Below are 23,975 nucleotides of genomic sequence, written 5' to 3' on the forward strand. Positions count from 1 at the left end.
TTTGAAACTGAAACATAACATGCCTACATTACTACGTGCAATGCCTGGATTTCTTTTTCAAGGTCTGCAATTGCCGCACATTAAGGAAAGGAAATTACTTTCAGTTGTGCATGTCAAATAAATCTGTGTTTAAGATCAGTATTGCTGGCTGGGATGCAGTGTTGGAACGATGTGACTAAGGAAATCAGAGGTGAACTTGAATAGTGGTGGCTGCTTGAGGGGAGAAACTTGTCAGACGGACACAGCTGAAAAGCTAAAAAGTTGTACCCCTTGCTTTAAAGAGGAAACACACTTTCAAAGTGCAATGGTATTATTTTCTTCTCAGACATTAGCGTACCGTAAGACTACTGTTCATACTTTCAGACAGTGTAAATTATGCTTTCTGACCTCAACATTACTCAACCACAGGCCGGTAATATGAAGAAGAAAAGAGCAGAAAGCTTGGCAGCTACAAACCGACATCCATCTTACCCACAATTTCTTTTGATCCTGCAGATGTGGCAATTATCCCCTGAACAGTCAGTATATTTAATTTGGGTTGCGTTGGGTGCACTGCTTCAAATGAATGGTGTTCTGCTAAATCAACTGGTGGAAAACAACTTCTGAAATTGTGCAGTGCTTCTCCTGCAGATTTGTGTGAGAACTGCAGAGAGGTGTTGGATGTCTGTGGGTTTGGAGTTATGTCAGTATGATTGATTTTTATACACACCATCATGGGATTACATTCCAAATGAAATGGGGTTTTGATGAGAGGTTTTTCTCCATTCCTCTACCTCTGGACAAAGGCCGACCTGAAACAGCTACGTTTTTATTCTCTGGTAGCTATAATATTTATGAATCTATAACAGGGACATGGACTTTAATGTGTTGTTATTTATTGTATGAAAAGAAAACTGCTCCCAGGTGTTAACGAGATTCCTATCCCGTTTATAGGCATAATACTCAAATTCGAAAAATAACAATTATTGTCAAAACAATCCGAATTTCACTTCCCCAATAAATGATGTCTGTCAAACATCATGAGTTAAACATAAATCGTAATACTGCCTGATCCTAATGGTGACAGTATATAGCCCTTTAAATGGGGAAATTGCAGTGAGCCAGCAATCAAGAGACATTTTATATCCCATCAAGCCTGATTTAAATTATTGCATTGGCCCTAATGACTCGGTATGATTTATATTCAAGCAAAGAATATCGTTCTCTGAGTTCATCAGTTTTTCCTGCACTAATGAGTTATAAGATGCAACAAGTCATAACTCAAAAGCAACTTGGATACATATCAGAGGCAGACTTTGTGTAAGCTGTGTCATCCCGCAGTCACACATGCACACTGAGTTTTTAACACTTTAAAAGAACTTGTCACGCTCCTTTAGTCAGAGTTTTACCCGGGGAATCCCCAAAGACTTTCTTGTCCGTTGGAGACAGCGGCCAATCGGGTCATTAAACTCGTTGATAGGCTTCCATGGCAATGTTTAGACCTGAGCGTTGGGACACCTGCTGGCCTGCTACACATCGGCTGATAATGAGAAGGAAAAAGAGCTGAAGATGAGACGAGTGAATAAGGGGGGGGGGGGGGACATGGAATAAGAAGTGAGGACAGGAGGAGGAGAAGATCCTGGAGAGATGAGCACAAGAGGGAAGAAAAAAACAGCGTGAAGAATCAGGGAAGAGGAGGGCAGACAGAACAAATGCCAGAGGGAGAGTGTTTATCTGCATGTCACACAGGGGGAGGCTGTGATTAGGAAGACAAATCGCTTTATTCACAAAACATGAGCTTTACAGAGACACATGCCAGCACAGAGCCATCAGACTGAGGTTTAATTTCCAGCTTGTACTACTTGATAATCATGTAGACAACTGAATACTTTTGACTTGAGAAAATACTGAAATAACACCATATTCATTTCGCATCAGAATATAAACAAATAGTCTTCATTATTTAGTTTCCAAATAATTTAATCAATATAACTGAGATGTGCATCATTTTTAAAATGTGTATACTTTGTGGGAAAATCAGAACAAAATCAATCGTGCACAAATAAAACTCAGGTTCATTTAATGAGTCCAAGGGCATCAATCAAGATGGCTTCAGAGCGATGCCATCTTTAGATCTCTCAGATTTCCTTTCATCCCAGTTGATCCTCATATTGCTTACGGAAACAGTCTCCCACAGGGAAGAATTCCCAGCAACGCTCCTGGTACATCTTCCACACAAAGGATTCCTGGCAAAGACAACGTGGTAATTTATCCGCAAGTCATTAACTATGCCAAACTTTTCCATGCTTCAGTAAAATAACAATCTCAGCAGTGTCCACTAACAATTGTATTTAAAATGTAAGTTCCTCCAGCATCTCTGGCCCGACAGAGAAATATTTTCCACATTCCAACAAGCAGCTGCCTCTTTAATCTGAGGAAAACATCATCTCTGAAAACACACAGTATATCTACTGATGAGTTCCAGAACTCCGCTTGGAAAGAGCCAACCCAGTCTCACAGCATTTGGTGTTGTAGTCACGAAATTAATTTAATCTATTGATTCGTGTTCACAGAACGATTTTAAAAGCAAGGTATTTATATTAGTAGTATGTTTTGTGCCTGCACCACGTCTTTTTGTCCGGTCGGGTCTTGGAATACCAGTTTTTTTGCCGTCCGCAAGGAAAAGAAATGGAGCATAGAACCTCAGAATACTGAAATCTGTATTTTGTGTCATCTTTTTTCCCTTCTAATTGGTTGTTATTTGGTGCAGGCACGAAACATACTACCAATAGAAATACATTGCTTCTAAAATCGTTGTGTGTCAGAATACTGAAATCTGTATTTTTTTTAAATCTGTTTTTCCTTCTAATTTGCTATTATTTACATTGCTTTTAAAATAGTTCTGTATGACACCAATTTTTTTCGAAATCGTGTTGGTGAACACGAATCAATAGATTCATTTTGTGACTATAACACAACATGCTGTGAGACTGTGTTGAAAGAGCAAACTGTTTAAGGCAGATAAAAAACGAATTCAATATTTGCTGCCTTGTTTTAGCACCTAGTGTATTTACAATGTTGTTTTTGAACTATTCTGTATCTCTTTTATGCATGGTTTTTATGAATCTGTAATTCCATTATGTTTTATTTATTTTATTGTGTCTTATTATTAAGTGTTAATGATGATGTAAAGCTTTGAATTGCCTCTGTGTCTGAGAATGTGCTATATAAATAAACGTATCTTACCTTACTTGCGACTTGAAAACCCCCTTTAATTCTTTATTTATTGCTGTCATACGGCAATGAGTAGAAGGGGAAATTATAATCATACTGTTACGTCTGCATGTACATTATCATAAATTGTGCGTGTCAGGGCTGATAGGGCCTCTGAAGGACAGCATGAATACAGATTCTGTCTGAGTTGAAAAGGTTACACTACAGCTTTGTCATTACGATGGCGTGGGGAGGTATTAATAGGACGTTTAGTCATGGAGGAACCATTGTGGAAGGACATAATCTGACATTTGACAATGACAGAAGAATTGTTTAATAGGTTTAAAAGTGAACACCATGTTCTCACTTTGAATGGATCATGCAATAAAACATAAGAAGAAACTATTATACCTGCCCAGTGTGTTCAGTTTCATCCTTGTTAATAAGGTACATCAGAAAAAATCTGTAAGGACACAGAAGAGGATTCATGTAGCGACTCACCTACCTCCCACAGAGAGAAAGCTGTATCATTAAATAGAAAGCGTGAGCACATGTCAAGGGATAGTGGTGATTATGGAAACAGGTGTTGTGGATTGAACAGGTGCATTTTGAAAAAACAAGGTATTTACTTGATTATTTTTGTCTATCATCAAAGATTTTCCAATTAATGATGATGTTTCAGTCTGCACAGCTATATAATGTCATCTTAAAATGTGGCGTGAAGGACCAACATGCATAAGTATGTAGACATGAGCAGAGAACAGTCCATCAGTGAGAGGAATCCATACTAATGAGGTTCAATAAACACTGCCAATGGTAATTACTGATGTGGCACCAGTAACCTGTGCAACAACACCGTCCAAATAAAAAACTATTTTAACAATCCACACAGTGGAACATTTTTCATGAACTCGGGCAATGTATACATGGTCATGTTTATCAAATGGTATGAAACACATTGTTTGTGATTAAACAAACGTTATGGATCCTACAAGATGTGTTGGTGTCATGTGACTGATTTGAATGTGTGAATAGTGTTAAGTGTGTGTTGTATGTAGAATGCCTTTACATTCTTGTGTAGTATGATTCTTACCTGCTTGTGTCTAAATATGTACGGCCCTGGATCTTCTTGACATTGTAAATCACGTACTAGACATATTTGTGCCAGTCTAAAACTTCTGGTTCTACTTGATAGTTTTTTACCTGAATGGTATTACGAACGTCATACCACATGTTGGTAAATGATTGATGCAAAAGAAACAAGAAATCAAGTTAAATCTGAATTATGAATGCAGGTGCTGAGGGGTCCATTGGGGAAGGTAAACATAACACTGCCATTAATATTTTAAACCAACAACAGGCCTCAAGCAAAACAGATAGAAAATAAACTCTGGGATAATTGTTTAAAGGGAAGACGTGTTAAACTGCCAAGTCGATCTATCATGAATAACCAATGCAACATTGTTATTTTCTAGTTTCTTATAAAGGTGAAGTGATGTTGCAGCATGCTCAAGTAGCTGTGTTAAAGGTGAAATCACAAATGCCTGCGTCATCACATCAAGTCGTGAGTTTTAATATTGATAAAATCATACGTTTGAGATATTAGCAACTCGAGCCATTAAAGTAGTGAGCGTCAAATGAACTCACAGATAGTTTGCCAAGTTGTGCTCCTGCAGAGTGTGAGTCTCAAAGCCATGAGGGACCGTATCAAAGTACTCATTTCCTATTCCACATATAAAACACTTGGTCTGCAGGAGGAGAGATGTAAGACATGTAATGATTCATGAAACAGGCTCCAACAAACAAGATGCTACCTAGAGTACATTATAAACAATTATTAAGACAAGAGGCCTTTCGTCTAAGTGCTCTGTTACTAAGATGTGGCATTTAGTACGCTTTAGTGCCTTTGCTTTTTACAAACACACTCAGAGGACGTCTTCAAAAGGCAAAAGAGTTTAAATAAGAGCAACTAAATACTCCCAGAAATACTAGCTGCCACGTTTACATAGGACACAGAGGAACAAATATAATGAGGATTAGCACCGTTTTTGGGTACTCAACAGTTTTATCAAAATTACAGAGTAACAATTGGATTAATGCAATATGTATTTTGGGGGAGACCTATTTAGAGCGGCATAATTATGGGAAGATGGCAGTGGCGGCTAAAACTGAATCACTATTGCCCACTGCAGCAGAGTAAATTGTGTGTAAATGAAACAGTGACAGACAATATTACAGCTCCTTTTCACAGATGTTTGTGTTTTCGTAATCGTGTGCACACGAGGTATCACTTCACACACAGTCAAACTTAGCTCAGCTTGATTGGCTACTAGTAAAAAGCATCTGTGTGTGAGAGAAAGTGTCTCACCTCCATATCCTCTTTCACCTGCTCCTGCTGGTCACGAAGCTCCCCAAAGGCATCAATTATCAGGCCTGAAAAAAACACAATAGTCTGTCTATGTCAGTGGCGAGCCGTGACTTTTATACCTAGGCCCTCTGACCCCCCTTCCCTCGAAAAAAAGAAGAGATATTACGTCACAGCGGAATATCAAAACAGAGGCCCGGGGTGCAAAACGCATCAATGACAGTGACCCTCTACCACACAGAACAACACCATTTATATAAATACCTATCATGACAGGGCACCCACAGCCAAGTAACAATTACAAATGAATTAAGTCGGCACGGCGGCCCACATTGAAAATGACTTACGCCTGATGATCAAATCACTCAAACACAAAGTCCATCCTCCTGTCCTTTTGGATGAAGCACTTGCGGGTCATTCAGCTGATCCTTTGCCACTCCAGTTTATCATTGTAACTTAATCTTGAAAATGACTCGGTTAATAATTTCCCAACGATGTCATCACTATCACTGAAGTGAGCCATCATGAACGAACTTATGCTAATTATAAATATATCGATCATAAATCTATCGTTTAGATTTATGATTAGAAAATAATAATAATAAAAGTAGGGTAGACATGTGGATATTATCCGTCTGAACAAAACGTGCATTTATCTAACAGGTTCGTTTTCCACAGACCTTATTTCCAGCTATTTTCCAAAATCCTCTGGAGAAATTCCACTGCTTTCTGTCGAGGAGGGAATCCGAGCGAAGCTTACTTCCGGGTTTTAGGACGTGTCACTGCACCACTTGCACATAGACTTCACAGCGGGCGGAACTTGTCATAAAGTCCGCGAAAAGAAAGCCCGCCCGATATGATTGGTCAATTGTACTGTCATTTGACATTACTCTCTCGTTGAGTTACTATAGCGGGCCCTCTGTGAATGTAGAGAGGGACCAACAAGCTCTCACGTCTTCACAGAACTCGCAGAGACGGCATTTACCCCTTCACATTCCAACAGAAACTGAACAGGCAGATTCGAAGGATTTATTTCTTTGGAAATATTATTTTACATACAATTAAATCAAGTTATTTTGGTAAAACTAATGAAAAATATAACTACAAAAACATATAAAAAAAAAATATTTTAAATGTTTTCAAATATTATTTCTTAGAATATCTTAGGCCCTCACAGAGGGCCTAGAGGGCCCTGACGGCTCGCCACTGGTCTATGTTTTTGTTTGTACATAGGTATGCAACGCTGACTCTGAATGACAGGAAAACATAAGGACTCAGTGGAATAAAAATATACTTTGTTTCCAATCCTGCTTGAAATATTCATCAGCTGAGCTGCATCTGTGAAGCAAATGTGGCGTGTTTGACTGACCCTGGATGATGGCCAAGAGGATGACGATGACGAAGAAGAAGAAGGTGATGTCAAAGAAGATGCGCTCCACCTCAAAGTCGTCTCCAGCCGGATCCTCGATCTCATCACCGATTCCCCCGCCAGCACGCACTCCAACATACATGTGGAACATGTAACACTGAAAGAACATGTATATGTGTAATATATACCTGGCTGCTAAATCCTTAGAACTGTTACAAGGTGTGTATTTTGTATTTTGTGTAACTTGCTGCTGTTAAATACCAACCACCTATGTGCTACTGTAGATGTGCAATATATATAGATGCCGTTAATAACTGTGTAATATATACCTGGCTGCTAAATCCTAAGAACTTTTTAAATATGTAACTTTTTATTATATTTTTTTATTACATCATAACTAGTACTTTTTTAAAATGCATGTCACATATTTAACATATGTAACATTAAGCTATCTGTGGCTTTTTTTCCTGCTGTAACTACGCACATTTCCCCTCCGTGGGACTATAAAGGTATTCAGATTCTGATTATTTCATTTATTGTAAAGTATGCTTTCCACTTTAGGGTGAGGAGGGCACTTTTTCAATAAACAGCCATTCTTTCACTGGCTGTCCACTGTTTGACAAAGGTAGGAGGTAAAGGAGAAAATATTAGGGATCTAAAAAGGACAAGAGTCTTGTTATACAACTCAAGCTGCACAACAAGAATATATTCAATTCAGTCTCTGAGCTAGTTGCTTATGTGAAGGCTTTTAAAAGAATCAAACGGCCAGCAAAAACAATTTCACAGAATAATAGTTTTTTGTTTTCTTTGGAAGTTTTTCCTTGTACGATGTGAGGGTCTAAGGACAGAGGGTGTCGTATTGTCATACTGATATTCTGTACACACTGTGAAGACCACTGAGACAAATGTAACATTTGTGATATTGGGCTATATAAATAAACATTGATTGATTGATTGATTGATTGTTTCAAAACATGGTTTGTCTCAGATTTCATTTCCCCTCAAGGAGTTTATGTATGTATGGATGAGGCAAGAATAATTCACATTCAATGTATCGAGCAAGAACTGTAGAGTGCTTTTTCTTTTTGAAGGAGGGATTATTTCCCCAAAGTTCAAAAATAAATTGAAACGGGCAGGGCTTTTTGTCTTAGTCAGAGGGAGACTTGACAGAAAAGAGTGAAGAGTTTTCGGCTTTTTCTGACATTTTGCATTGTATCTCAAATTGCATAAAATGTTTAATGTGAGCGTGACTGAGGATTGTACTTTATACCCCGAATACTATTTCCTTTTTTTTTTTCAAACTGCCATCGCTGCCCATCCGTCTTATTTTTTGAGTGACAGTGGAGTCCGCATTAAAATAGAGACGGCGATGGGGTGTAAATGTAGCCAATAGCCAAACAAGTGCAGAGGCTTGAGGGGATGTTTTTCTATCCATGCGTCTGTCATTTTATGGAAAAGTTGTGGAAGAAATAAAACAAAAGGCTCTTCTTGATTCAACAATTGGAACCAATGTCAAAATCCTCCTCTACCCCAATCGATCTAAAGAGGTGGAAAATGATAAACATAGAGAGGATATATGGATACATATGTGGAGAGACAGACTGCTTTGTGTGCGTGGGTGTTATGATATGCACATTAAACTTACAGTAAGCATGTCATTGCACTTCATATCTTGGGTGTTCTTGTCGTCACTCTTGTCGTAAAACTTCCTGAAGAAGTTGAAGGCCACAACGGTGTAGAGATACACCACAACAGCCAACAGGCCCACAGTGAGCGCCAACTGAGAGACACACACATTATTACAAAAGGGATCGACAGAGGCAGGTGGGCGTTAATGCTCTTCTTCAGCTTGGAAAAGCCCCAATATAACCTGACAGCGTGAAAGCAAACAGCACATGCATGCACACTGCACATCTGAGCACACATGAACACAGATGGATGGAGAATTAAAGACAGACTGACAAAGGCGCACACACACCTGTTTCCCATTGTGTGTGACAGAAGTTAGAATGGTGCGGAGAGTCTTAAAGCCCATGGCGATGTCCAGAAGATGGGCAGCAAAGAAGAAGTTGTTATAATGACCCAGAACGGACATGGCCATGTACCAGGCCAGGTACAAGAAGGACTGTGAGCACACACAAACACAGAAGGACATACACACATAAAAAGGCAATATAGATTACACAGGAGAGATAGAGAGACAAATGTGTATTTTAGATAAGGGAGAATCACAGGATATTACCTTCGTCCCTTCTGCAGCATGTGCAATTGTATCAAACAAAATCTTAGCACAGTAGATGAAATTAAACAAATGTGGGACGCGTTATAAAATATTCAATATGTTTAATCCACACTTCTCGGTTTTATGACATTATCTGTTGAAATAAGTTGCAGGAAGTGACACCTTTATCTTTGCTTTGTAGGAACAATGAGGAACACAACCGAGCAAAAGCCATACAATATTAGAAAGGTCTGAGCTTACATTATCAGTGAACACAACGCCCAGTTTCCAGACCTGGTACTTCATGTCAATGGACTTGAGTCTGAAATAAACAACATCATCACAGAGAAACATCAGTAAGAACCTGAAAAACATGTCTGTCACTCAAATCAGACCCTTGTTACTACAGTGTCCTTTCTAAAAGCATCCGTCTGTTACGCAGCTTGATTTCAGAACATCCTGTGCTTCCTCAAGTGCAACAAAATGTTCCAGGACCTTCTTTTGTCTGGTGACCCGTTGGGTAACATGCACATACTAAGAAAACATGTGCACAGTAAAAAGGCTTATTAAAATGGCAAAAGTTTTTAAAACTGTAAAACTGTGTACTTACTGCAATAACTAAGCCCGTCGTGTTAATGTTAATCACAAGGGTCACATTCACTTTACTGTATCATGCATCAGCAAAAGAGCTGTACCGATCTTCTTACTTGAACATTTAAATATATACATATTTATATCAATTACAGGTTTTCTGAATGCAAATAGTATAGTTCAATCTTTGCTCCAGGGAAGGACGCTGCATTGCTATCATCATTGCCGGCTGCTTTGTGTTGAGTCACCTGCTTAAATGCATTCTAGGATACCTATCAAAGGCAATAATTATCTATTATTTATAACGATGATCTACAGTACTACACCTAAATGAAAAAAACACGATTATTTGAAAACCTTGTCCTTCTGATAAGTTATGCCCCGGTTTTTGCTTGTTTATGTTTGTCATACACTATTTGAAATACAGTTTGAAACTGAAACTGCAAATAAGGCAAAATAAATAAGTAGATCGCTGCAGTTTCTCATGAATCCCTTTAAGAATGCAAGATGGCAGGGACTTGTTTTTCTACTCACAGAGCACTCCAGGAAGCTTCTCTCTTGAGCCTCCTGCTTTCTTTACTCTCAGAACTGAAGTCTAACGCAGCTTGGTCCAGACCTAGCAGTTCACTTATCTTCTCACAGCCATAGAAGTCCCCATACTTATCCATCACCTGACGGAACAAGAAGACAGGATTATATAAAACAACAGTCTGTGCCTTTTCATTTGAACATCGATGGAAAGAGGCAGAATTCGTGTGCAGTCTGTGCCGTAATGAGGTGGCAGCTTAGATCTGCTATATGATATAATGATGCTGCTTAGGTTAGCTTCTGAACAGTTAGTGAGGATTTTATGATACATGTGTTGCAAATTGCATGTTGGTTGTCAAATGACGAAAGGTAACTCTGGTCTGTGTTATTTGGTGCCAATCAAAGTCTAGTTCTATTTTAGAGCCATTTTCTTATTACAAACAAAACACTAATGTGTAATCATTATCTACAAAAGCATCTGATAGTGCAATCAAAAGAGCACGGGCAGAAGTATTTGAAGATAGAGACGGAATACATTTCTTTGCAGATTTGGGAAGACTTTTGGTTTGATAACTGTAAACGATAACTACTAAATCCAGAACAAAATTGTTCATCAATTTTACATGCTTAATCTGTTTTTTACTAAAGTATATTATCTTAATTTTCTCCCTACATTTTGTTCCAAGTGATCTAAATAAGGAGAAAATGTTTTCTTGAAGCAAAGAATATTATAAATGACAATCATTGCCTTGTCTCTGGAGGCAGTGACGCTGTTGTGGTAACTGACGGGGGATAATTACCCCTGCCATTTAATGGATCATTTAGTTTCTTAATGAAGTGTCACCGAGTGAAATATGCAAACAATTACATACATCCATAAGCACATTAAGGATATCATGTTTTGATGTGCAAAATCAAAGTTGCATTACTCTTAAGACCTTACCTTCCTCTTAACAAATTTATCCCAGTAATTACTTGGAAATGATCTGAAAAGACAAACATATAGAATAAAACATTCTGCTAAGTGTAACATTTCTGTACAACTTGTACTGACTGTAAATCGGTGCCAACAACGAGTTTCTGAAGCTTAAGGCATACATCAAGTTTAATGTTAATATGATATCAGCCCAGTTGATGTTATGGCTGTGAACATACGGTGAGTTTATGACCAGTCGGTCCCATTGCCCTTTGATGTCTTCCTCAGGAGGCTGCACCGTCACATACAGCCCGTCAAACTCCAGCTTCCGCGCCACCTCCTTCTCACGTTTGAAGATCACCAACGGTACCTGCCAACCAAAAGCACCACAGTGTGCACTCTACTCTTTACATAAGCAGCACAATGTGAAGTTGGCTTTATCTTTGAAGGCAATGTGCTTTATTTTCAACTATTCTGTGGATTAAAAATATACCCTTGGTAAATATGATGGAGAGAAACTGATTTGAAAAAGTGAAATGAGTGTAGACTAAATCAGCAAAGTACAAGCTTGAGCCGCTCTACCTTGAGGCAGTTGTACCCGATGATACAACAGAAGGAGATGATTGTGTGAGCGACTGCCAGGAAAAGTAGTGATGGCTCCATGTACCCACTGCTCTCCTCCAGCACAAAATAATATGTGCCCTCGAAGTCATCATCATCAGCAGAGTCCAATCCCTCGCTGCTATCAGACGTGACCACTCCTTCCTCTTTTTGTGATGCAGGCAAAGAGGCTACCTGGTAAGACCAAAGACATCCAAGCATTTGTAGAACATTTACTTAAATATGAAATGTAACAGTATACTGTTATGCAGAAAAAAATTACCCAAACATGCATTGTATTAAAGTGCACATTTTTAGGCAATAGCATAGGTCTCAGATATATAAAAATATATTAAAAACATGTCTATGTGTGTTTTGCTCAAAATACCAAACAGATCACCCATTCTAGCCATGCCTCATATCCCTCTATTTCACTTCCTGTTTCAAAAGGGCTGATTTGGGGTATAAAGCTTTTATAAAAAAAAAAAAAGGAGGGGCTGAGCTCATGCCGGACCTGGCAGCTACTGTCTAAACTAAATACTGCCGTGATGAAATGCCATATCATGGATTATCAAGGATTATTGCTGAAACAGTATGGAGCTCAAAGGCTTTATCTCTTGCCGGTTATACCACAAGGTGAGTTCCTTTTTATTTCCTGCTTCTTCACACACATGCTCTCCAGTACAGGTTAGCTCTGAGTGTTAGCGATGCTAATGTAAACACGACCATATTACGTCCAAAACAGTCGGGCATTGTTTCTGATAGCAACGTTTCTGATTGGGCCGTGGGTGTAAAGTCAGCCTACATTTCCGATATTACGTCATATCGGACGCAAATCTGGATCAGCTCCGTTGTAGCCCCGTTTTTAGAGATTCGAGTACGGAGGAAAAGAGATAGGGTTTTATTTTCTGATGCTGCGTGAGTTCCCTGACACACCAGGGACACATATTTATGTATAAAAGACATCAAACAGTGCATTTTGCATGATTGATAGGTCCCCTTTAAGAGATTTGTAATATGACTGATGTAATGAGGTGCAGCTTATGCTGACTTTTCTGTGTTTCATGTGATGATACCATATTTTGTGTGTACTCACTATAGACACCTGTAAATAAAGCTATCAAGAAAATGTAGTGAAGTTAAAGTGCAATTCTTCTCAAAGTGTGGAAATAAATACCGCTTTGAATTACTTTCTAAATTGAAAATCACTGCAAATGTTATTGCTTGTTATGTCTATAATGTATCTTACCTTGTAGAACAGGAGGATGAAGTTGATTGCAAAGGCGACAAAGAGAGCCAGTAAGCGCATATTATAAAAATTCCTTGCAAAGTAATTCTGGAAAAAAGATTTAAGAAATTAGATGCTTTCTGTGTGTACAAGTATGCCGGTACATACTTTTAAGTGTGCGTCTTCATCAGTTTAGTATTTGTATATGTGAGTGCGACAAGCATGTTGGAGTGTATTTGTATTTTACCTGCAGGCTCTTGTTATGAGTGCTAATCGTCTCCCAGAGGGCAGAGTGTTGGCTCTCTGGTTCCTCGAACTTATCAGAGCATCGCTTTGCTTTCCAGTCTGCTTTCTGTTTCACAGTGTTCTTCTCAGTTACCTCCCCTCTGCAAATACAATCACACACAGAATAAGGGGCAAAGGTCTCTAAAGATGAAATCCAACCTTGACTTTATTAATTTTTTTATTTACACACGGCGGCGTGCGTTCAACGCTTCTGCCCATTCACTTTGAATGGGGTGACGTCACGCGTTGCCGAACTGCATTGTGGTTCCGTCGCTTCGCTTTGCTCGCTTCAAAAGTTGAGCAATGTTCAACTTTTGAAGCTCAAATCATATGCCAGTACAAGCGCTAGCCAATCAAACCGCGTGCTTGTGTGTCCGGGGCGGGAGATTCGGGTGATTGGTTGTTGGTCGAGTTTCAGACAAGCCCACCGGCAAGCTTCAACGCATGCCGCCGTGTGGACGCTGCGTAACACAAGCTACTGTAATTATTCATTGTTTCATAACTGTATTCCCTTCTTTCTTTTTATTAATGTTTATGTATTTGTGATGTCTTACTTTTTGATGGCTTTACTGTTTGGCTTTGTTATTCTGTCAAAACTCTTTGTAAATTCATTTTTTAGAGAGCACATAAGTTATTTTTCTTATAATGAGGAGGTAAAATAATCCCTCTTTGAGGATTTAATTAGGAAGCAAAAGACTCACCCTGCGTTCACTAATCCAGGCGTTGTCTGATCTTCAGTTTTTTCCTCTGTGGCAGTCTGAGCCAGTAAAATGTATGAAGAAATCAATCAGTACAACACCAAAGAGATACAAAATGTATACAAATAAACAAAACATGCAAGAAATATTTGTTCTTAAATTGCCTTGTTTCTAAAGATATAAATGAATTCATACCGTCCCCTGATGCTTCTCAGAAGTATCGGCAGTGGTAATTGTTTTGGAGGTTGTCCCACTGGCAGAGAGGTCTTGTGTTATAAGTCTGTATTGACCCCCGTCCTTCTTCATTTTGAGGCCAAATATGTCTGAGAGTACATCCACCTCCATGGGAGAGGTCACAGCTGCCACATGCCCCATCTCCCTCAATTCTCTCTGGGAAGAGAAACTGGCAGAGTACTTTCTCGGCCGATCCACACCACTTGGGAGCTCCATGACCTCATCAAGAGTTGGCTCGACGATACCACCGAGCAAATCGGATATCCTCATCCTTTTGGCTCCCTCTATGAGCCCACCACTGACAAAAGCTATGTACAGCACATATAAGATGCCCTGAACTACAACACACATACACCGGGCCTGAGCCATGACAATGAATCTGAGGAGGAACACAGCCGACATGAGCATATCCTTCAGTGTCATCCTCATCAATGTCTTCAAGTTTTTAACAGAAAGTATAGATATCAGCAAAAACAACCATTGATACACGAAAAACCTTCCTTTATCGTCCAGATTGTCACTCTTTTCGTCTTCTGCTTTGTCTGCGTGCCTCTCTCCAGAGTCAGAGCCAGATATCTGGGCTGCGAGCTGCATCTCAAAGATGGTGTCCTCACAGAAATTGACAAACATCTCCATTTTCTCCTTCTCTCCACCCTCATTGACCACATCAAAAATGAACTGTCTCTTGGACTCTTTGACTTGGGGCTTCTCCCATTGTGTGCGGCTGGCTTCGCTAATCTCAAAGTACACGCGTTCAATGCGCTTCCCACTGCCAAGGATCTCAATACGACCTAGGTAGGGCTGGAAGTACGACAAGACACACTCTGCCAGCTCCATGAATGTCACAAGCCTCGAGTCGTTGGGCATGTGTTCGGACAAATTGGTGAGAAGAACAGCGAGGCTAAAGCCGATGTCTTTGGCTGGCTCGTGGAAGCGATCCACAAAGGCCTCATAATCCACGATTTCACTATCGTCAGTCTTCATGCATGAGAGGAGGAAGGGAATCTCGGCCTGGGAGAAACGCTTGCAATTCTCCATGGCTTTCTGGAAGTCCTTTCTGGAGATGCAGCCCTTACACTCAGGGTCGAACTCTTTGAAGGTATCGGAGGAGGTGAGGTCTTTAAGTTTGAGGAACATGTCAAAAAACTTTAGGATCATCTCCACATTGCCTGCAGATTCAACCAACATATCCACCATCTGCTTTCCAATAGTGCCATTAACGACGGTACCTGCGGCAAAGAGGGAAAAGAGAAATAACATTCTGGATTAATGATAACTGGTAAACCATTTATGATCATTAATTCTGAATAAAGCAATAAAATAAGTGGAAATCTTGCCTTCTAACATAGAAAGCAAGAACACAACCATGTCCTTTTGTAAATCCATGAGTTCTTTCAGGAGCTCAATTTGCCTCGAATCCTATTAGAAAATATATTGAGAATTACATATTTAGCAAAAAAGAAGCAAAGCCATTTCAAATCTTGACGTTTTACATATTGACATGCAGAATACCAGAGGCAACTGACAATGAGAGCAACAACAGATTAACTATAAATGCTTTTTTAATAACATTGCCAGCAGCCTAAAATAAGAAGTAGTGTGGAAGAAACCCTGCAGCAGACCATCACTTCGATGATTAACAATGTTATGTTTCTGCAGAATTGTAATGTACCTGAGAGAGCTTCATCTGCATGTGGGCAAAGACGTGGAGGAAACCTACGACAGCGTCCCACAGGCGGCTGTGAGCCAGGCTCTGTTGGTTCCCAGCACACGGGCCCTGTTTGAACACAATAATAATGTGAGCTGCATCTTTTAAAGAAACATCTCACCTCATTGTCAAATAGATGTTGGTAGGAGCTCACATGATCAAAGTCAACTTTAATGTCAATCTTTCAGTTTGTGTGTACAGACAGAGAGATCGAAATAACGTTTCCAACAATCCTGAATACAAATATATATAAAATATGTATATCCTATATATACACAATCAACAGACACATTTACACATATGCACACATTAAGATAAAAACATAATAATCAATATATACAAAATAACAGTCACTTCAATATCTTTGGGAATGTACATTTTGACACAATAACACGTAATGTAAACTGACCTGTATGTACTCTGTGAGTGTGTTGAAGACCTGTTTGGCCACTTCAATGGCCTTGGAGAAATTCTGTTGTCCGTGTACATCAATAACATCTTTCCCTGAGTAGTACCAGTAGAAGTCACTGATAGACTCCTACAGTTTGGCAGGGACAAATATGTGTTGTTCATGCGTCAAATAAACCATTATTTTTAAGAAAAAAATACCTTATTGAGATCAATTATATTATTAAATATGTTGCAATAGAACTTAATGATCAATGCATTTATATATGGTTGATTTGGTAGGAACAGTTCAAATATACAGACAATCTGAATGTGAATACAGGTGGTGTTAATATCTGCTCCAGGTTTACAACACTCTCTTGAAGAGCTGAATACAACTTAATAAAGTGAGATACAAAAGACCACATTAAAAAATATATTGAAGTTCAAACTAGACACGTCTACAGGTGTGTTGCTGGCTTTGTGGTAGCTTTCTTATTAAGTTGTGAAAACAATTTGCGGTAATGGAATAGGGAGTAACAGGCTTTTTAGTTTCCTCTCAAAGAAAAAGCAGGCTGAACAAAAGATGTTTTGCAAAATGAAACCTTTCAATTAACACTTGAAGCTACTCTGGCGGATCTAAAGCCCAGCAATCTCTTGACGTGATGCAGAAAGGCAAAGGAGAATGTCCAATTAAACATTTGAACACAAGCTCTACATAACAACGCAATACACTTTGGAAAAATTACTTGTATTTACTTAAATTGCACCAATGAGTGTTCCTTATTTGCACTTTATGGATTGAATCACAAACTGGCCAGCCTGGGCCCTAATGTAATTAACAATCACAACACACTGTTCACAACACTTGAAATTGGAATCAAACTATGTAAATGACCATTTTACAGGAAATCTGGGAACACTGTGACTGGTATACACTCAGTGTACACTGAGGAGGCATGTGGCGCAGTGGGTTAGTGCATTGGTGATCGGATCAGGGGGATCAGGGCGATCAGGGGATCAAACCCCACTGCAGTCAGCATGTCGTTGTGTCCCTGGCCAAATTGCCACAGTATGGAGTATGTAAGTCGCTTTGGATAAAAGCCTAACAAGTGACATGTAATGTATATATCCTTTATCAAGTGACTGTTTAATGTGTTCCCATAGTTATTGTAACAAGTAGCTGACGATGTGGTATGGTTGTATCTGAAACCGAACTATTGAAGGTTCAAATAATAAGGCTATTTTCCAAGTAATGTAGCAGCCGGTGTTCTTCTGAAACAACCTTTTCCAGCACTTTGAGACAGGCCTAGAAGAAGATAAACTGGTCTGTATTTGGTATCTCTTTCTTCAGTGTCACTGGGTTTTAATAATCATTAGCAGGCACTTCAAAGCATACTTGATCTGATGACAATTGAACCTGTATTCACAAAGTAGGTACCCTAATACAGGTTTGCAGTACTGATTAAACCACCATGGTCCTACACATATTTCTAAGGGATAACTGGACCGTTAGTATACTAGTAAGGTTTGGTTATGTTGCTCTTGCTGTAATCTTACCTGAACCCTCAGTAAATAGTCCACAGTTGTTATTATGATGTTGACAGTGGTGTTGTTGCCGGTTTGAGTTCTCAAGTAATTCTGGAAATCTAACATCAAAAAGTAAGAGCATGTTCAATAGAATGTAAAAGTGCATTGCAATGAAATTCATCCGGTTTAGACAATGCAATTAGACACTGCTGTCAACTAGAGCACAGCTAATGTGTTGTGCAGCAATTATGAATCAGCGCTTGATTCTTATTAACATAACTTTGAAGGAACATCAAGGTGAAAAAAACAAACAACCTAAGTTGTTGTTATCTTTCTTCTGTGTTACAGTGTGTGGTGCTTTTCATAGACAACAATACAATCTATGTGAACTGTATGACAGTGTGACGTGTGTAAATGGATACAGCATGGTGCAAATAACCTGAGTTGTGTCCTTCACAGAGCAGCTGCAGAAATCGGAACAGATCACAGGTTAAATCTTTGTCAGGCATCACCTTGTCTCCTGGGAAAAAGATGGAGCAAGAAATAAAAGGGATGAAAAGCAAGGAATGGAGTAATACTGTAGGAAATGTACGACGGAAAGAATGAGAGAAGGATTTAGAAACAAAAACCAGGTCACAATGGAGTGACACTGAGACTTAGGCAGAGAGAATAGGATTTGTAGTCCTGGGATCACACAGCTGGGTCTCTTGCTATGACATGGCTTCATAGAAACTGATTTATTTTCATTTCCATATGAATACAGTACCTGAGCTCTCGTCCATGGCCATGCCTAATCCTTCTGCTTTGTTCTGCCTCTCAAATGCATTTAGATCCAGAACGCTGGATAGCAGAAAGACAGGGGTTTCAAAAAAGAGCTTTTACACTCTTTGTCATACATAGTCATCAATCAATACATAAACACTGAAAGCCCTTGTGACATTTGACATGGCCTGTCATAGGATTTACGACCAACACTCACCTACATGACCGCATGAGTCCAGCCATGCTCTGGAAGAATCCAACGTCTTGCTTGTCTCTCAGATAATCCAGCATTTTCTATCACACAAAAGCATCAAAGACAAGGTCTACAAAATGGACGAGGATCTCATCTACAGCAGATATGATTAAGTTACAATTGTTTTTTTATTACTGCGAGCTTTGCTGCAGACAGTGAGAAGAAGACAGAGAATATGAAATGGATTTGTTCGTAAAAGATCAAACTGAACATGTTGAAGCTGAACAAAAACACAGATGTAGGAATAATCAAGGTCCTCCATGTCAGTGATGAGCTCTGTAGCTGGTTACCGTGCGTCAATGTAATATGAAAACTTCCATTTATATTCATGACAAATATTGAGTTTGTCATACCGCTGCTACATCAGAAAGCAACATCTTTGCTTTATCTCATCTGTGTTAATTATACAAATATTTAAGTTTCATGAAATGTGAGTCTAGTTCCTACATGAGAGGTAGAAATGACAAATATCAGAGAGTCGTGAATATGCTAAATGCAGCATTGTACCTGTTGAACAGCGGCATTCCCTCCATTGAGAACAGCAATGCCCAGCTTCAATGTGGGAGCAATCATGGAGCCCATCTCCCCTGATGAGATGTGAAGTGTGTTACAGTCAGAGGATGTACATAAATGACTTTTATTAGATTGCTTATAGCCCCCCAACTAAAGCAAAAATACTTACCCATTCGTGAGTATTTTCTTTAAGAACTATAACAATTGTAAATCATTTATCATAATTTAAAGCTCCCCTATTATACTGTTTTTCATCAATATATTACAGGTCTCAGATATATATAAACATGTCTCTGAAGTGTTTGGCTCCAAACACCAAACAGATCATTGCAGCATTACCCATAATCCCCTCTGTTTCAGCCCTGTTTCCAAAGTGCTGATTCTCTGTCTGTTACTTTAGATGAAAATAAGGAGCCCCTCCCCACGCCCCTCTGAGAGATATTTGGTTAAAAAGAACACAATGGAGCTCTAGGAGGAGATCCAGGTGATAAAGTGGGGGGGGGTTTACCTTGGTTGGTGATTGGCTAATGGTTACACAAGCCAAAAAAATCCTTATGACATCATAAAGTGGCCAAAATCAGGTTTTTATATAAATGGATCAGGACAAAAAGTGAGAGAATCTTTTTTCCTGAAACGTTCAGAATCTCTTTACGCAGAGGGGAGACGTGTCGATGTATAAAATACGTGAAAAAGTGGATTTTGCATAATAGGTGACCTTTAACACGTTCCAACCTTTGCTGGCACTGATGGTTTGCAGGAGCATCTCAGAAGCTCCACGGTGGTGCAGCCGGGCCTGCTGGTACAGCAACTTCTGCTTCTCCATCTCCTTCTCCTGAGCCACAGAAACATCATTGTATCTAAATTACTAAATATATATATACTATAAACTGTTTATATCTTATAAAATGGTCAAATAAATGAATACATTTTTGTTCATTGAATACAACCTAAATGTCGATTTGATATAATAGCAGGAAAAAAAGTGTCCATTCTCTCACTTCAAAGATTTCCACTTCCTGTTCTTCCTCATCATCGTCCTCTCTGTGGCAGCTCTGCAAGATCAAACATATGACGCAGAGTGGAGATAATAAAATAAATACATCTCCATAGAAGAGGTACAAAGCGTACAAACTCGCTTCTTTTGTTATATATTGCAGGTGGCAAGCACAAAGACATGAAAAGGTGAGTGAAATGCAAGATTTGGACATAATAACATACATTAAGAAGATACAACAAATGAGATCTGTTATATTACCTTGGCCATAATAGCAGCGTAGGACTTATAGAGGCCGTCATTTCCGAGCTTACTGCAAACAAAGACGACAAATAAGATAACATTAGTCTTTATCTTGCTATGGACGATAAAGCAATATAGAAAATGGCTGTTAAATGACAGGGTCAAGGTCAATGTGTAGCGGATCGTCACCTGATCCATTCACAATGGTTCAAACTGATCACGTTATTTATAGAGTTGAAGCAGCACCAACTCGAAGTAGTGTGTGGATCTAGAGCAGTGTTCTCTAACTTTTTCATACCAAGGACCACTTAACCAATAAAAAAAAACACTCGCAGACCACCCAACTCCACAAATATCCCAAAACAATAGGCCTGCTTACCACTCCAACAGTAAGTATAAATTACAGCCTAATAATGACAGTTTAACCTTCTCTATATCGCCTCGTTCACACATTAAATCAACAATACAAACACCGCGGACCACACTTTGAGAAGCACTGATCTAGAAGTTGATCATTGTATTCACAAATCTACACTGTGGTATTATACTTTTTAATCGACCATACCCAAACACCATAAACCTGGCTGATTTGATCACATCTCTGCAGCGGCTCAAGCCAGAGAGGCCTCCCCACTCGAATGTCTTCACTGTGACGTGGAGGGAAATGTTCATTTAATATTATGCACTCAGGCGGCAAGTGTGTCTCTGCAGGAATATCATGAGACTATGAGAGCAACGTCTCAATGGGATTGGGGGACCAAATGATGCGTGACTAAGAGCACCACAGGACATTTCTACAAAGAATTAAAAACATGTTTCACATTGCAGGTTTTTGGAAAGCAATTGCCACAGAAATGTGTTCAGGAAAAAAGAACCCTTCTGACGTATCTAATATTGACCTTCTAGGTGATGGGTTGGACCTGTGAAAAAAGGAGAAAAGGTTTTTTACAGCATGTGATCTTTAAGAATGAACTCACACAGACCTTGTTTCCGTCAGGGCGCTTCGACTGAAGAGTGTAATGAGTTGCAGGAGGGGATCGATAGCTCTGGCACCTTCTCCCACATCCTTCCCTTCCTCTCGGTCACCTCCACACAGATCCATCACTCCTCCCCTCTGCATTCAAGAGAGAATAAAGCCACTAGTGTGTGCTCTTAAATAATGTCACACACTGGCCCCACAGCCTCTGGGTGACTAACGTTTAGACCCAGAAGGTTAGCCCGACTGCAAATACAGACTATAAAGTATACTCAAACTTACAGTACATAACATGGTCAGGTTTATGTGCAGGGGGAAGACTATAACTTCACATAAACATAGCTCAAAAAGGGCCATTTTAATTTCTAAGGTGGGGTAGGTAATTCACTTCAGAAACACTTTGTGTTATATTCCATAGAATGCTCTTAACATCCCGATAGCAATGAATACATTAAATGATTTGACAATAAATACATAAAAAAAATTCATCTGTGGAAGCCGTAGCGCTGTAAAAAGCACGACCAATCATCTGAGCCGGCCCGGCTAAAATAACTGGATGGCCGACCTGCCTGTCAGCCTTCCATCTCGTGTCCCGGGGAAACAAACACAAGAAACACCAGCTGTTGTTATGCCTGCAGTGACGTTAAGTCACTCCGTTCTCCGCTTGTAATTATGCCGTTACAAGCTTCAAAGTTGTATTTATCATCTGAATTTGGCGAAACAAGTTTAATATTCTAAAAGCCAAGACTTTGTTTATTTGAAATAAGATGAAAACAAACTGTAAAGGACCCTGCCGTGTTTTCTATGATTACTATACGCCTTGCATTCATAATTTCAGCCGGAGGGAGGGGGAGAGGCGCTGAGGAACAGCAGGGTGCGAGTGAGAGGTGCCTCTTCTTCCCTTTGCAAGTTTCAAAAATGTATTTATCGTGTGATTTTGGCAATAAAAGTGTCATGAAAGACAAGACCTTGTTTACTTAAAATCAAACAAAACACCCGAACCCCGAAAAACTAGTTTTTTTACACAAATCCACTTTTATTTTGAAATGAGCCGTTGCGACTTCCGACTGATTTCGATAGAGCGGGCCACAGATGAGCACAGCCCTCTGTGGATGTCAGCATGAGCAAGAGAAAGGTATCTGAGGAAAATCGTGTTTTCCAAGAAAAGTGGGAGAAAGAATATATTTTCACTGAATTCAGGGGTAAACTACAATGTTTAGTATGTTTGCAGACCGTTGCTGTAATGAAAGTAAGCAACTTGAGCCGCCACTACTACTAATTTGCGTGTGTGTGTTCCAAGTGAATCTGCGGCCCCCTGGTGGCCAGTACATCAATTATGTGGGCCCCATCCCTGATGGAGAGTAATCTTTACATTGCACTGAACAGAGTCAATGGCTCACAAAACCAAAAGGAGAAAGGAATGATGGGCCATATTTGATATGTACATTTAGAAGATCTTGGTTATGGATGGCAGATGCCAATTTGTGTTTTTCTCCCACTCAAAAAATAGACCTGTTTTAACTCCTACCTATGTTTCAGATCATTTTAACCTTCTGGTGTCGATATGGTTTCAACTCACAGCTAAATCCTCCACAAGCTTCTCCTCAAAGCTGTGGTCCTCTGCTGATATCCAGGATTTATTGTAGCCTTGAAGGAAGAGGTTGACGGCTCTGTGCCTGGGGAGGCAGAAGAAAAGGTGAAGAGACAACAGGAGTCTCACATTTGCATACACACATGCAAATAAGAGATAGACAAACAGGCAGCTTAGAGGGACACTATTAAACTATAAAAGAGCTCTGATTAGACCAATTATAAAACATTCATCAAGGCCTCTTATGCTTGTTCAGGGTGGTGACACAGCTACAATTCACGAGACACAAACATCCAAATACTATTGCTATATCACATACAGCCACAGGGTTTTCATATGATAATGTAATCACGTTTGTACCTGGGTAAGTTGTAAAGGGGAGCCATCCGCAGGCAGGCCACCACTGCTCGTTTCCTCTGCTTGGATAACACTCTGTGCCACGCAGGTTTTTTATTTCTCTGCGGGTGCTCCACCTGAAGCGAAATTCAAAGATAAACAAAGACGTCAATTAGAAAGTGTAATAGACTAGTGCACATGAACCCTAAGTGGTTTCAGTTGGAGTTTAGCTTAATTTGTCTTGCAATTATCATGCATTAATATATTCCAAATAAATTAGCGTCAAGAAGAAAAACAATCTACAGTAAGGTTTCTAATTCCCTTTGCTCTCGTAATATGTTATGTTGTACTGTTTGTAATATCAAACACTTCTCTAACAGTGCCTAGAAGAGTCTTTTGTAACAGGTGATACTAATAGCGTTAATGATGGCTCAATCGTAAGCCATGATAGTATG

At 39.5% G+C, this 23,975-nt stretch overlaps 1 protein-coding gene across 3 annotated transcripts in view; it reads right to left on the minus strand.

Annotated features, from left to right (window-relative positions):
- Window positions 1-1,741: 1,741 nt before the first annotated feature.
- The window catches only part of ryr2b (ryanodine receptor 2b (cardiac)), an 83,008-nt gene continuing 60,774 nt past the window's right edge, over window positions 1,742-23,975 (minus strand). For 2 of the 3 annotated variants that reach the window (XM_034100134.2, XM_071205693.1), the window contains exons 73-102: window positions 23,545-23,657; window positions 23,173-23,269; window positions 21,601-21,731; window positions 20,636-20,687; window positions 20,379-20,432; window positions 20,113-20,212; window positions 19,375-19,454; window positions 18,832-18,908; window positions 18,619-18,692; window positions 18,292-18,372; window positions 17,883-17,971; window positions 16,345-16,473; window positions 15,900-16,004; window positions 15,565-15,646; window positions 14,189-15,456; window positions 13,997-14,052; window positions 13,258-13,396; window positions 13,032-13,118; window positions 11,765-11,977; window positions 11,422-11,552; window positions 11,210-11,252; window positions 10,273-10,409; window positions 9,409-9,469; window positions 8,905-9,051; window positions 8,572-8,706; window positions 6,927-7,083; window positions 5,561-5,625; window positions 4,840-4,940; window positions 3,604-3,655; window positions 1,742-2,225 (exon numbers count right to left, since the gene is read on the minus strand). In XM_034100134.2, coding sequence (XP_033956025.1) covers window positions 2,130-2,225; window positions 3,604-3,655; window positions 4,840-4,940; window positions 5,561-5,625; window positions 6,927-7,083; window positions 8,572-8,706; window positions 8,905-9,051; window positions 9,409-9,469; window positions 10,273-10,409; window positions 11,210-11,252; window positions 11,422-11,552; window positions 11,765-11,977; window positions 13,032-13,118; window positions 13,258-13,396; window positions 13,997-14,052; window positions 14,189-15,456; window positions 15,565-15,646; window positions 15,900-16,004; window positions 16,345-16,473; window positions 17,883-17,971; window positions 18,292-18,372; window positions 18,619-18,692; window positions 18,832-18,908; window positions 19,375-19,454; window positions 20,113-20,212; window positions 20,379-20,432; window positions 20,636-20,687; window positions 21,601-21,731; window positions 23,173-23,269; window positions 23,545-23,657 — 4,152 coding nt within the window. In that variant the 3' untranslated portion in view covers window positions 1,742-2,129. Of the gene's footprint in view, window positions 2,226-3,225; window positions 3,269-3,603; window positions 3,656-4,839; window positions 4,941-5,560; window positions 5,626-6,926; window positions 7,084-8,571; window positions 8,707-8,904; window positions 9,052-9,408; window positions 9,470-10,272; window positions 10,410-11,209; window positions 11,253-11,421; window positions 11,553-11,764; window positions 11,978-13,031; window positions 13,119-13,257; window positions 13,397-13,996; window positions 14,053-14,188; window positions 15,457-15,564; window positions 15,647-15,899; window positions 16,005-16,344; window positions 16,474-17,882; window positions 17,972-18,291; window positions 18,373-18,618; window positions 18,693-18,831; window positions 18,909-19,374; window positions 19,455-20,112; window positions 20,213-20,378; window positions 20,433-20,635; window positions 20,688-21,600; window positions 21,732-23,172; window positions 23,270-23,544; window positions 23,658-23,975 lie in introns of all 3 variants that reach the window. The other variant, XM_034100135.2, reaches the window with a different exon arrangement.

The sequence above is a fragment of the Pseudochaenichthys georgianus genome, chromosome 15 (genome assembly GCF_902827115.2).
Source record: "Pseudochaenichthys georgianus chromosome 15, fPseGeo1.2, whole genome shotgun sequence".
NCBI lineage: Eukaryota > Metazoa > Chordata > Actinopteri > Perciformes > Channichthyidae > Pseudochaenichthys > Pseudochaenichthys georgianus.